The sequence below is a fragment of the Stegodyphus dumicola genome, chromosome X1 (genome assembly GCF_044657685.1).
Source record: "Stegodyphus dumicola isolate Sdum_Otavi_A_Nest chromosome X1, ASM4465768v1".
NCBI lineage: Eukaryota > Metazoa > Arthropoda > Arachnida > Araneae > Eresidae > Stegodyphus > Stegodyphus dumicola.
The window spans coordinates 199,331,026-199,345,676 of NC_140780.1; the positions used below are offsets into that span (position 1 = coordinate 199,331,026).

The following is a 14,651-nucleotide window of genomic DNA, read 5'->3' on the forward strand; positions in this document are numbered from 1 at the left end:
TCTTTTTAACATTATAAAAGCTAAAAAATAGTGTTGCCAAACCATAAAAAATAAAGAAAATTGTGTTTACACAGCCACTGAATTTCTCACAGCAGCATTGGTTACGGATGTATGAGGCTATTGATGCTATTTGTATGCGCAATCCTTGGGGTAATTTTGATTTGAATAGCAAACATCTGGCCATTTCAACTTATGGTATGATTAGCGCTTTCTGCAGCTTAGTTCTATTGCAGTCTATAGTCAACTGAAAACTAGTGTTTAATGCCCTCCATTTCTAAGAAGTGATTAAATTCTTGGCTTTTTAATTCTTTGCTATTTCGATGCAAATTATTTTCAGTTGCATTCCCGTTTGTTTCTTAGCCTGAAAATTATGCTTTTTAAATGCTTCAGGTGCTTTAGACCTTTTCCATAGGGTGTATTCAATAATTGTCCATGATTTGTCATCAATGAATGTTATGAAGCATTTTGAACCACCTAAAGATGTGACGATCATAGGACCACAAGTATCAGTGAGTACAAGCTTAAAAATATCAGTTTACTGCATGTGTTTCCTTCAGGAATGTTTCCTTGTTAGTTTAAATTTGGTATAAATTTCACAAAACACAGTTTCATTTTTACATTTTAATATCTTTAGACCATACTCCAACTTTTTAGAATGCAATACTTTCAAGGGACCACACCTTTCATTCCATAGTTTCAGTTTATTGTTTGGCATATTTGTGTTACCTTTTTCAATATTTGAAATCTCAGGTTTGTCCTGTTGATTTACAACATGTAGATCATTTTGCTTTGTTACTTGTACGATTATGCATGAATTTACTGCTGTTGTTGCACATGTGTAGGGTTGCTACTGAATCTAGTCACACATAATGTGTTCCTAATTCTTGTGTTGTATTCATGATTCTGATAGACACTTTTGATTAGAAGATATTTATTATGATATTTTGTTTTAGTTTGTCTGCATTCTGACACTCTGTTTGCAAACTTCAAAAAGTTTGGAAGAAAAATTTAAATCTTTTGTAATTTCCATATTTTAGCAGCTATTTAAACTTGTACAAATTATTTGTAATATCAAGCTAAACTTTTAGGTGTGTGAAATAATCATGCAGATATGGCAGCTGGGTCTTTGCAGAAACTTGCTTTTCCTCATGCTGGAACAGTGTGTTCATTGTATTAAACTTTTCTGTCTCCTATCAAAATAGAAGTATCTGATTGAAAACAAAATTTTATGCAGTATTTTTTCCTCAAAATAATTATCTGTAAACTCATATTAATTGCATTTTAAATGTAAGATTCAATACATGAGAATTCATATTGTGAATCTTTGTTTGCAGTATTTTGATTGTTAGAATTGATCTCTGAAAAAGTAATCAGCAAAGTATTGTTAAAATGAAAGAAACCGTTTTTTACTGTTATATTAAAAGATTTAAAATTTTCTTCCAAAGTTTTTGAAATTTGTAAAAATTATGATAATTTTTTTTTCCAGTTTAAATGCAGTGATTACCCAAATGTGTGGCTTGCTGTAGCAGAGAACTGCATTGCAGTGTTAGATGCAAGCTCAATGGTATGAAAACGGATATTTTCTGACCTTACTTGTTATATATAAGTACCTGAAAAATGTTAATTATTTTCAGAATAATGTACAACATTTGTACTCAATTTCATCATTTACTTACTTGTGACTAGAGACCATTGTATGAAAAGAAACTTTTTCCTTTTATAAGAGTGTACCTTTTTAACGAATTTTTATTTCCCATTCTTTTTAAACTTTTGTACCTACTAGATGAGTTTCAAATTAATTACCATATAATCCAGTATATAATACACACCTATAATTTTGAACTATGCTTTTTAATTTTTAGATAGATTCACTGTATAATGCACAACATTTTCTTTATAAAGAAACTTGAAAGATACATGTGTGATGCTGTTATCTTTTGAAGTCATTCATTCAAAGACTTTTCCCAAGCTTTCAAACATTCCAAATGTTCTCCTGTCAAACATCACAAACACAGTGCTGGTTTGAAATGCAAAGTCATTCAATTTGTGTTGAATTGTGCTGCAGCAAGGATGTTTGGTGCTGGTGAAAGCTGTATACATGAGTGGAAGGGAAATGAAATCACAATAATTACTATGCCAAAGAGTAAATGTGCTTTGCATAAAGGAGCAACAAAATGGTATTGCTCAGAAGAAAGTGTTGCGAACTGGTTCCTAGAAAATCGCCGGAAAGGAGTCATTTTAACAAGAAACAGCATATGTTTATTTGCCTTAAAGTGAGCAAAAGAGAATGCAAATGAAAGTGAAAGCTTCAAAGCAACTTCAGTTGTGTAGTCGATATATTGCATGGAATACTTGAAGCCTATGAGGGGGGAAAAAGTTTCGCAAAGGCTTCTGAAAGATTTGGGCAATAAGTTGATAAGTTTCCAGAAATATGTTATTGACCTAAAAAGAGAAAAAAAAAATATTCACTGTCACATATTGGAAATATGGATGGAACTCCAGTGATGTTTGATATGACAGAAAATAAAATAATAATAATAATAATAATAATAATAATAAAAAAAAAACAGGTCATGAAACTTCTTACCTCATTGTAATACTTTGCTGTTTAGTCGACAGTATAAAATTAAAACCCATGGTTATTTTTAAAAGAATGATGATGCCAAAATGCAGTTTCCCAAATGGTGTTTTCATTCATATTGATGAGAAAGGATAGATGAACAAAAATCGTGTGAAATTGTGGATAAGAAATGTTTGGCAAAAGTGTCCTATTGCCTTAAAAAATCCAAAAAGTCTTAGTTGGGACATATTCAAATCCCATCTGATGGGTAGTACAAAGAAATTGCTGAAAGAGTGTAATACAGACCTGACAATTATTCCAGGCACATTAGTGTCATCGATTCAGCCTTCAGATATATGCATCAATAAGCCATTCAGAGAAAATTGAAAATGTCAGTGGAGTATGCTGATTTTAGAAGATGAAAAAACATTTACAAAAGGAGGCCAAATGTGTCATGCCAGTCTAGAAATAGTGTGTGAATGGATCTTAAAAGCACGGAATGAAATTAAACCCAACATAATTCAAAAGTCATTTAAAAAATCTAGTATATCTAATAATCTAGATGGAGTACGGATGAGAGTAACAGTGATGTTGAAGGTGAAACAAAATTTGATGATGTGTTTGAATATATTTAAAAAAAAATGAATCTGCTGAATGTTTCATGTTACCCAATAATGAAAACTTTAAATTTCTTATGTCAGTTCTTTTAAATGAACTGCATTTAGGTACATGTCGAAGTCTAATTTTTGTATGCTCATTTTTCCCTTTATCCTTTTTATGTCCAGCATATAAAGCACACCTATAAATTTTAGTCTTATTTTTTTAAATTAAAACTGTGTGTTATATGCCGAATATATGATACATAGTTTTATAAATGATGTAAAAAAAAAAAGTATTCCTTAGTTAGATTCATAGTTGTGTAGATCTGTGTTTGTTTGAAAATGAGCATTTGTTCTGTTTGATTGTTACAGAAGCCTGTGAAAGTAATACTATGGCATTAAAAATGGTAAAAGGGATTAAATATTCTTTATCCATGGGGTCTATATCTTTAAAAAGCTCATTTCCATCAACTAATGTCATGTAATATATTGCCTATTGTTGAGAAGTGATGCTCACCCTTTCTCACTGTGTATCAAAATGTCATTCCCTCTTGAATTTTTTTTTAAAGTGGAACATTCCAAATAGCAGGCAAAACGTGAAATAAAGAGTATGTTGTGAGGGTATGCTAAAAATGTGTCTCTAAATATAAGATTAATATTTAATAAATATTATTATGTATTTATTACTACATGGATTAATATTATTACATATAAATAAGGAAGCATAATTCTCTAGATTTCATTGCACTTACATAATGCCTAAATCTAATTTTTAGACCTTTTTTGGGCATGTGATTTTAACCAAACATTAGCTGTTCTTTGGCGTAAGTGTTTTTTGTTAAAATTTGAGTCTACCACTGTGAATAATTTTTTTTGTTTGTTTTTTTTTGTTAAAGTTTGAGTCTACCAATGTGAAGTTAAACAATTCTTCTTGAAGAGAATTCATAATTCCTAAGGAGCTCTGTTCTGTAATACCTTAAAATGAAATTCTTGCTATATAATATATTAATATGAAAACTTTGTTTGCTAAAACAGTTTTAAGAATTGAAAGGTTCTTTATTTAGATCTTGGATAATGTTGTGTGGTGTAGTTTCTTATATTTTCTATAGAAAGACTTGCTTAGTTATGTGTATTGCAGATACATTTAAATACTAATGGACATTTATAATGTTATGAAATATTTTTTAATCCAATAGTGGACACTTTCCTAATCAGCATTGGCCATTTCTAAGGCCAGAAGTGGAGGCAATTTTTTATTGTGGAGACACCTAATAGGCAGCCACAGTTGCCTCTGATGAAGGGATGGACACTTAAAACCTTGCCTTCTCTGGGATTCGAACCCGGTCCTTTGGTACCACAGTAGGCTTTCCTAACCACTTAGCCATTTGGGATAAAATATAATAGTTTAAAACCTCATGTATTCTTTAATTAACTTTTTTACTCTCTTGTAATATTGAAGGCTAACTAATTGTGGTTTAGTGTCTCAAACTGTAATGTCCTGATAATTCATCCCATATTCTACTGCCAGTGTTGAATATGCTGGCTGTGTAATGTTTGTGAATGTGGGTCAGTTTTGCTTAGAAAACTTACAAGGACATGCCTCTTTTTGGACATGGTCTACCAATGGTTAAGTGTATAAATCATGATATTTATATTTAAACAAATTTGAATTTTAACAAGCATGTATATATGTAAAAAAGCAAATTTAAAGTTAAAATAATTTTAAAATATGCAAAAATATAAAAGATTTAATTTTCGAACTAATCTACAATATCATTTAAATTCAGATAGCATAAGCAAATCAAGTGCAAAACCAAACCATGAAAATAAATTCACCAAATTAGCAAATTAAAATTAATCTAATTTTTTTTTAAATGATAAGTTAATTTCATTCTGGTATCCCAGTAGGCATGCTATTTCCATGGAGTTTATTATTATTTTTAAGATTCCCTTACATAAAATATATGGTAGATTTCTCAAGAAAATCCTCCATCCTCCTCACTTCTAAAGCAGATAACGTTACATGTTTTGCCTGAGAACCAACCAACCTTATCAAATAGTTCAGTCCATTTGCATTATTTTGAAAAGCAAACTACAAAGATTTTATTAATATGCAGCATGCACAAAGTTAAATTTTGCCAATGATTATTAAGTTTTCTATGTAGTATGTACAACTATGCAGTAACGTATGCAGTCATATTGTAGAATACATTAAATTCTGTCAAATAAAATTAGATGAATATTGCATAATATTAAATTTACAAACAATATATAAAATAAAACATTAATTTTATTGAACTAATATCTCATATAAATTTTCTTTTTTCTTTTCTTTTTTTTTTTTTTTTTTTTTTTTTTTTTTTTTTATAATTAGTTAACATAATTTTTCAATGAAATTTTATAAACTAAGAATTGTGCTGCTATTTTGCAAGAGGATCAACAGAATTATTTAACTTTAGTGTTTTGATCTAATTTAGAAGTTTTTTATATTTCTTAATACTCATCTTTGTCAAATTATGTATGTATCCAGTTAGTTAATGATGTAAAGGTAACCCCCTATATTTAGTTTAAAATGCCCCACCCTATATTTACTTGATTTAAATTTCCGAATATAAATTACTTTTTGTACATTATAAATATTGAAGAAAAATGCATGTGTGTTTATAATCTTATGTATTATTATGCCTCTAAATGAAATCCAAATTTTTAAGTATGATTTCTGTTGTTACTGTAATATAACTTACACAGAATCTCTTTTAGCAATCCTTAGTTCGTTATGCATACTCTTCAGTGATGACGTTTGGGGGCTGTAAAGATGATTTCATGCTAGTTGTCTCTTCTCGAAATTCAGTTCCAGGGCAAGAAAGGAACTCAACTGAACGATTACTTTTTGCTATGGCAAAGCCAAAGGTAAACAGACATCTCTTTATACTGATCATTGTAAAACAATAATTTATAAACTTTTGTAGCTGTGTACTAGAATTATCTAACTGTAGTTTTAATTCAGTCCTGTTCAACAACAACAAAAGTACTAATGCAGATTTCAAAATTTTATTTTGCTTAAGCAAAAATGTGTAATTTCAGATGTAAGCAAGTACTTATTCTCTATTAGAAATGTGTAAAATCTATTTTAATATTTCTTTGAATGTAGGCACTTTTATATAAATTGAAAAGTGGATACTTTCCCTTCATTTATGTGGAACTGCTATAAATTTATTAGTTAGGTTGCTTTCCAGTTTATGAAGGAATAGTGAAAAAAATCGTGGTTAAAAAAAACTACCTGAAAGATTTTGATGAAACTTATAAAGGATTTTAATTATACTATCAAATCTAAACTGACATATGAATAAGAATTATAAGATGTGTGCTATAAGAGAATCACTTTTGCATTTAAAAAAACTGCGCTTATATAGAAACTTGCCATAAAATGAGGTGTGGCATGTAAATCAGCAATGCGCTTCAATATGGAGTAGTTTCATACCAAATATACATGTGACCTATGTAGTAACAATTTCTTAGGGTGATTTATCCAGTGCTTGTGAATGCTTGATCCCCCCTGAATTTCTTTCATACTCAGTATGCCTGGTAATTTTGTGCAACAAATATCTAAACTTGTTATTGGCTTTCATTGTTCTTCCGTTCATAAAAGAATTGTGTGCTCAATTCATTGACTCCCACTGTGACCTGAAAGGTATCTAAATTGTTTCTTAAGCTAATGCCATGATCATGATGCTTTGCATGTTTATAACAAGCTGATGTAATCTATACAGTGGCTCCTACAAGGAACATTTGCAATCACTTCAAAATACAAATTTGTCCTTAAACACATATGACATAGTGAAAAAGTTTGTGTTCAGTAATCCTACCATGAATGAATGACTAGTGTGCTTTAAGTTGGCTAGTGGCACTTCATCCCAGTTTTGGATACTATTATAAGATGTGTGTTTTACAATATGAAATAACCCACTCAGTTACCTGAATTCATGTTGTTATCCAATACTGTAACTTCATCCAACCTTGTCTAATTTCCATATGCTTTGCATGTATGGCATTTTTTGCTGATATGACTAAATTTAATTAAGTGTTGTGAGAGAGGCATCAGAATATTGTAAAAGTACTCTGTATATCAAGTCCGTTTAAACATTCAAGGTTACTGTGATGAGTGCTGAACTGACCAACCATAGAACAGTAGTTCTCACAATGTGATGTGAGGAAAAAAAACTTTATTATGAAGTTTAAGATTCCGCACAATGTTGGCCATGCCAAAAGGTTTATAATGCTTTTTACAACAATGATCTGCTTAAAGAGAACATTAATTTATCCTTGATATACTTAAACAAGTAGATCATCAATCTAAATATGGAGCTGTAGCTCCAACTGAAAATTTAAAGTGGATAATAAAATATAAAACAATTACATCAATACATGCAAGCTTGTCCCGCATAGAAAAAATTTCTGACGATTCATGTCTGTCAGCTGCAGAATTAAAATAAAAATTTTTGATTAGAAAAATTTGCATTTAGATTCATTTATATATTTTTTCTTTCAGAGAAATGTTAAAGAATGGAAATGGCCATTTTATATGCAGTTAAATTAGAGTTCATTAACTGATGATTACAACTCTCAGTAAAGAATTAAAGATAATAACAGTAATATTATATAAATAGGTTTGAGTTTTTTTTTTTTTTTTTTTGTATGAATATGCTTTTAGAATAAAAGCTATTTTTAAAAGTTTTAAGGTGATGTAATAAATGTCTTTAGGGAGAGATATATTAGACTATTATATATTAGACTTTTGCTAAAAATAATCCATGAAAGATATGAGAACCACTGTTTTGAAATATTTTTTAAATGTATAGTCTATGGAGAAATTCGCAGAGAACAGTTGGGAAAAGCAACTACTTTAGTACAATTTAAGTGGTTTTGCATGCTAGATAATATATATATTATCTAGCAACATATATATATGTTGTATTATTTCTTAAGACAGAAGGTAGTTCCTAAAAATAAGGGTATATGACATCTGGTTATTAGGTTTTTCCAAGGTGCTTTGTACGTTTTATATTGTTCACAGTTACAAAGCAAGCCTTGTAATAAAATGCAGGTAAAAGAGATCTGTGATATATTCAACTGTTCAAGAAGGGTTAACTTTCTCAATTTTAGAAATATAGGAATGACTCAGTGTGCAGTTGTAAATAAATTTCCAATCTAAGTGGATCATATTGTTAGTTATTGGCCTGAGTAGGTTTCTTTGTTAAGAAAACTAAGAGTTAGCTTGAAGAACAACCAGCTTATATTATTAATTTATGTATTATACATTGTTTAACCCTTTGAAAAGAACATTTACTCATGGAGCTCATTTGGATTTTACAGTATCCACTAAATGGGATTGCATTGAATCCAGAATTTCTTTTTCAATAAATTTCTCTTAGCTCAAGCAAAATAACTTCTTCGCTCATCCATCGTTTTTTATTGAGGCAAGTAGTGACCCCTTTAGAGGAGTTTCCTTCTGGAACTTAACCCACCAGGGGCTGATCAGTAAAGTCATTGAACACTCATAGTTCAGTCTGAGGCTCAAAACCCACAAATGGGCTGGATGCATGGATGCATGGGCTGGTTCCATGGTTTTCCCCTTGTGTAAAATGTACACGAGCCAATTCTCCATAAAAAGTCCTCCACAAAAGCATCCCTCAGCTTAGGCAGGCTCCCTTGAGGCTTTGCCATAATCACATAAACCAAACCAAACCTTTCAGAACCATTTTTCTTTTGAAAATTATCAAAGGGGTTAACTTTTCTTCTTCAGTGGCACAACCCGATGCCTAAGTAAAAGAAATCTTTTCATTCTCAGTTGTTAACACAGAAATAGTTTTGCTGCATGAAGAGTTGTGTTCAGAGGATAATCAAAAGTAACAGGCACATTATCTGTGTTAATTATTTGCTTTTTATTTAGATTTTGTTGCTTAATTTTCTTGTATGTGTCTCCAAAAAAAGCTTTTTTTTTTTTTTTTTTTCAAGCCAGTCCATGAGAAGCTTATGTCCAACTGTTATTTGGGTACTGATGGATAATTTCTTTCATTTCATAAATCTGAAACACAATTAGATCTGCCATCAAAGATTTTAATGCCCATTTGTTGAGCAATTATTTTTTTAAAGGTGAATTCTGTTAACATTAATAATCCCTTTTATCTCTGCTTTGTTGTCTATTTCTCTAAGTTGTCTTCCAAAACAGGCCAAACTATTATACCAATCTGACAAGATCTTTTATTCTTCTTAGGCATTTTCTCTAATGCTGTGTGTTCAGACTTCCACCACCGAATGCATCTTTTGTCAACTTAAAATTCTATAGCCACAGTAGAATTTCCAATTTCTATCACTTTTTTCAATGTTAAAAGCAGCTGTATAGTTTTTTTCTTTGAGCCATAATAATTTTAAAAATTGATCAAGCATGAAGGATAAAGTACGTACTGCAACAAGTGAGCAATAAGAAAGCCACAAAATAGTGAGACATGGATAAGAATATAGCAAAGTAAAAGTTTCTGTGGCCTGTTAAAAATAAGATGACCATTAGAAAGTGCAGATAAACCCATGAAGTTCAACAGAAATTACATGTATTATTCTGTCTTTTCATTGAGGGCACCTACCATAGTTAGGCAAGTTTCAAGCAAGTTCAGATTTGTTGCACTGCCTTGCCACAACCTGAGCACTTCAGGCTGAAATGTTGTAGCAAGTTCCATATTAACTGTTTCACTTGGGCACAACTTACGATGTAAACTAGAAGTTCAAAGATAGAAGGAAAATAAAATGTCTTCAGATATATCTCCCTGGTAGATATGCAGCACACCTAAATTTTCAACTTTTAAACATGTAGAAACATTAGGTATTTTGAAAGCAGAAGAGAAGAAAAATGAGCAACACCCTCGCCAGGAATTGAACCATGAACCTCTGGAATGTGTGCCCAGCATGCAGACCACCACACCACGAAGGCATGCTAGGAAGGTGGGAGAAAAACCTTATACAGTACAAAGTTCAAAATCCGGACTCATTGGGACTTCGGTGATTCCAGTTTTGGAATTTTTCCAGGTATTAGATCATCAGTTTAAATCTAGTAAGATGACATGTGAAAATTATAAAATTAAAAATATGAAATCATGATTTATGAAATAATAAAGTATTTATGATCTAAAGGGTATCAAAATTTACAAAAAAAAAAGCTTTATATTTATTTTTTTACCTTATTAAACATTTCTTTCAATTTAAGTTGTTTAAACTGCTTTTTTTTTTTTTTTTTTTGGTGTGTGTGTGTGTGTGTGTGCTAATACTTTCTCTTAAATTCTGTAGACAGACATAATCTCTTGTTTCGTTACATTGTTGAAGTCTTGTAACTGCTGTTTCGAGAATTCCAACTAACTTGTCAATTGAAATTTTCCTGTTTTCAGTAACTTCTCTGTCACTTTCTTCATTATCAGTAGAGGTATTTTCTGGATCTAGAAACATATAACAGATTTCGCCATTCATTAATTGATGGATGGTTGAGAAGCATTGTCATCACAATGAAAAACTTCTTTTATATCATCTTCATTTATTACCGCTTCTCCACATTTCTTTACAAAATCCGTTAATTGGAAAATTTCACCTTTGTTTTGCAATATCCAAAAGCCTTTCAAATTAGTGGCTATCATCATCAAATTTAGCTATCCTTTACTATACATATTTGGCTATGCATCATGAGCTTGGCGACTAACGACAAGTTGTTCCGTTGAATTTTATCTTGCTTCTATTGCACACTGAGACAATTAAGCCTGAATTGTATTAGTTTAGTTATTTATTATACTTATTTCTATTTCTTGCTCATGTTTAAGGCTTGTCAGAGTTCTGAATAAATAAATTCCTACATGTACTTAAGTGTTATTAAGGGCCAGCGCTAGATATCTTACCACCTGATGCGATCACTGTGGTTCCTAAATTCTCCGACTCGTTGCAGCCATACGAGCTCTGGTGCTTGTTCTGGGTTTATGTCAGTTATTCTTAATTCAAATAGCCCTAAATGTAATATTTGGGTCTATATTAGTGTTATCAACTAAATCTATTTCAGCATATGGAAAGAAATTTTTGGTAAAGTTTTCCTTGTCAACATTTTTAGCACATTTAACTTAAATCTGTAATCGTTGCCAAGCGTAATGTCAGCATAAAAGGTTACCATACTCCTTTATTATTAAATTACTAACATAAAAAAACAATCGTTTAGGCATCGCTACATGAGTCATTACTCAAGTTGTCATGTTTTGATAAATATGCGGTGATGAAAGGAAAGTATAATAAATAATGATTCTCCAGGTTGGCATCATATCAATGATGTATCTATGTGAAATGTTTCGGTTTGAGATGTGTGCCAAGCAGACATGCAGCAACGGAGCCAAATTACTGATCGTACAAATTTATGCTAAAACGATGTGTTTCTTCAAAGAAAGGTATTTTATTTAGTGTCAAAGTGAAATTGAGAATTGAAACTCTCCAGATGTTTTATTATGCGTGGGGGGGAGTGTCAAATGCACATGCATAAAGCCTATGAGAAAAATGTTGGTGGTGGTTTTGAGGTCCGCATTGTAGATCATTCCAGATAATGGATGTCCGGATTTTGGACTTTGTACTGTAATATAAACTACATCTTATCTGCCTGAAATTACAGTACTTATTTTTTTCCTTTGTTCTTACAACCTTCCATTTGTTCGGAAGGAATGAAGACCATTAAAAAGAATAAGGAAAAATACAAAAAGAAAGCAATTTCTGACAAAAGATAACAAATCTCATGCCTGAATAGAGATGTTCATGAGACTCAGGTGATTAAAAGATATCTTTGTAGAGCTGTTTATTAGTAGCTTGTTGGAATGACTCGATTCAAAGTTTGAAGGAACTTATTCAGCATCAGAAACAAGCCTTGTTCCATAATTAGGATATTCAGTTAGCCAACTATGATGGATGAGAATATTATCATACTAATCATGTAGAACTCTGATGAGGAATGCAGAGAACTATTTGCATTTAGTGTTGTGGCACTGAATGATGCATTAAGTGGCCAAATCACATGCAGGCCTTTAATACATTATTTAACCTCTTCAGTGTCCGACTCCAGCATGACTGGCTTTGTCCGGTCATAAGATTGTTTGTATGTTGGCACATATTAGCTTCAATTTAAGATAGTTTACTTTCTTACTTTCTTTAATAATTTAAATGTCATCTTAATGAATGTAAGTTTATGAAAATAGAGGCTAAAATAATTGTTCAAATTTAGCTAATAAATGTTGTTAAAATATAGGTCTTCATGACAGATCCAAAATCCTGCACCGCTCAGAGAGTTAATGCATCACAATTTTGTCAATGTCGTCTTGACCTCAGTGACCTCTTGACCCCTCAATGACCCAGTGACCTCTTTGACCCCTCAATTAATTATCAGTGTCCTCTCACTCCATTGAAGAGTGTAACAACTTAGAAAGAAAATCCTGATGAGTTAATTGTTTTTATTTAATCGTAGAAACAAGGATCATTGAACAAGGATTATTTAATTATAGTATGAGTCCCTAGTATTTCATGAAAACTCTCATTGCCTTGATAATATCTACATGGTCATTGAATATAGATTCAATGAAATTCTAATTGCATGTTTTATGCAGAAGATCATAATAAATATTTATCAGCATTTCTATGATTATTTTTTAGATTAGGACTTTCTGTAAGCAAAATTATCCTAGTTACAGTTCTGATTCCGAGGCTACGATATGACCGTTATATTGCTCCACTTAGGCAATTTTTAAGCTCGAATAGAAGAGAAAGAAAGTTGTATGTAAGCTTTAATAATTCATTATACAGCTGCAGGAAAAATATACATATTCGTAAACCTATTGGCCTGATAATTTCATGATGAAAAATGACATCTTAGGTGAAGCGCAGGTATAAAGGAAGAGCTGATGAAACCTTTCCCATTCCCCTAAAATGTATGAATAGATCAAGATAGAAACTTTAAAGATAGCCAAGATTTTTCCTTTCTGTCTCTATCTCTCTTAATACAGTACAAAGCACCAAAACTGGGCATCCTATATCCAGCATGATCTAACATCCAAACCTCCAGACTACCAGCAGGTCAAGCGGTAAAGTTAAACCTGGGTTCAAATCCCAGTGAAGAGACTGGCTACATGGTTGGTTTCCCTGGTTTTCTCCATGTAGATATGAGCCAGTTTCCCTTAAAAAATCCTCCATGAAAGCATCCTTCCCCATTGGCAGATAGTCCTCAAGTTGCTTTACCTGAATCGATTAACATAACCAGACTACCAGCCAAAAAAAATTTCTTTGAGAATTGTTTTCTTATGAAGTCCTAGAATGGGGAACTTAATACTCAAGAAAAAGCATTTATGCTGTAAAAGACATTTTTCTCTACCAAGATTCCTGCATGTCACTTTCAAACGCCTGCTGGTTAAGGAACTGCACCATAACCAATGACAGTACATTGACAATGTATTGATGTTGTTAACAAGCACACTTTCACCCCTTCAGTTGTTGTGGGGGGTTAGAATTTATGTGGTGAATCCCTAAGACATATTTTTTGTATGTGTATATATATATATAAATAATAGTTTTATATGTATATATATATAACTATTTAGAACTGCAGATATTTTTAAAGTGATATATACACAAGTATCACTTTTTAAGTGGTATATATATATGTACAATTTTAAGTTATATATACTGTATACAGTGTATACAATATATAGACTAGCGTGCAGAACTTGAGCTACAAACTCATTTCTCAACATACAGCCATGAACTTGTTGAAAAGGGCTTTTTGCGATCAGTACAATGAAAAACAAACTCAGTATAAAGGTGATCTATATGCAAATAACAGCACCATGATGTTGAAGGGTACATGAGGGCACACAAAACTCGAGGACTCAGCACATGTAGTGCAAAGCAACTTAAGGGGAAGAAAGTCCATTTCTCGGCATCCTTCTGCAAGCGAAAGTGAGATTGCACATGCAATATAGCTATGAAGAAACATCAGGATGCTTTTACACATGGTAGAATGATTGGCAAGCTTGACGAGAGGTGTAGTTTGAGATCTGTTGCCCAATAGTTTGCAACTGATAAATGTGTTCTTTCACAAATTGGAAATTTGTCCGAATGATAGGTACAGCTGTAAGAAAGGTTGGTAATGGTTGGCCAGAAGATTAATGACCAACATATTGCTGTGCAAGAGAAATGAGACCGAAACTAGACAGCAGGAAACATTGCACAGCAGTTGCACATGGCAGTCAGACAACTTAATTAAGGTGACCTATTTGCCAACTGTCCTGAATGCTGCATTCCATCAGTGGCACTGTTTACAATGGTGTAAAGAAACCCAAAGACCTCATCAGTGGAGTCAAGTCCTCTTCAATGATGAGAGTCAGTTCAGCCTGACAAATATTCTCAGCACCAATTGATATGTATAAAGGTAGGGG

General features: G+C 31.9%; 1 protein-coding gene across 4 annotated transcripts in view; it reads left to right on the forward strand.

Moving 5' to 3' along the window:
• LOC118181650 (uncharacterized protein CG43867-like) overlaps nt 1-14,651 on the forward strand; it is a 404,498-nt gene that overhangs the window by 384,951 nt on the left and 4,896 nt on the right. For all 4 annotated transcript variants that reach the window (XM_035350823.2, XM_035350824.2, XM_035350825.2 and 1 more), the window contains 2 exons: nt 1,487-1,564; nt 5,920-6,069. In XM_035350823.2, coding sequence (XP_035206714.1) covers nt 1,487-1,564; nt 5,920-6,069 — 228 coding nt within the window. The remainder of the gene's footprint in view (nt 1-1,486; nt 1,565-5,919; nt 6,070-14,651) is intronic.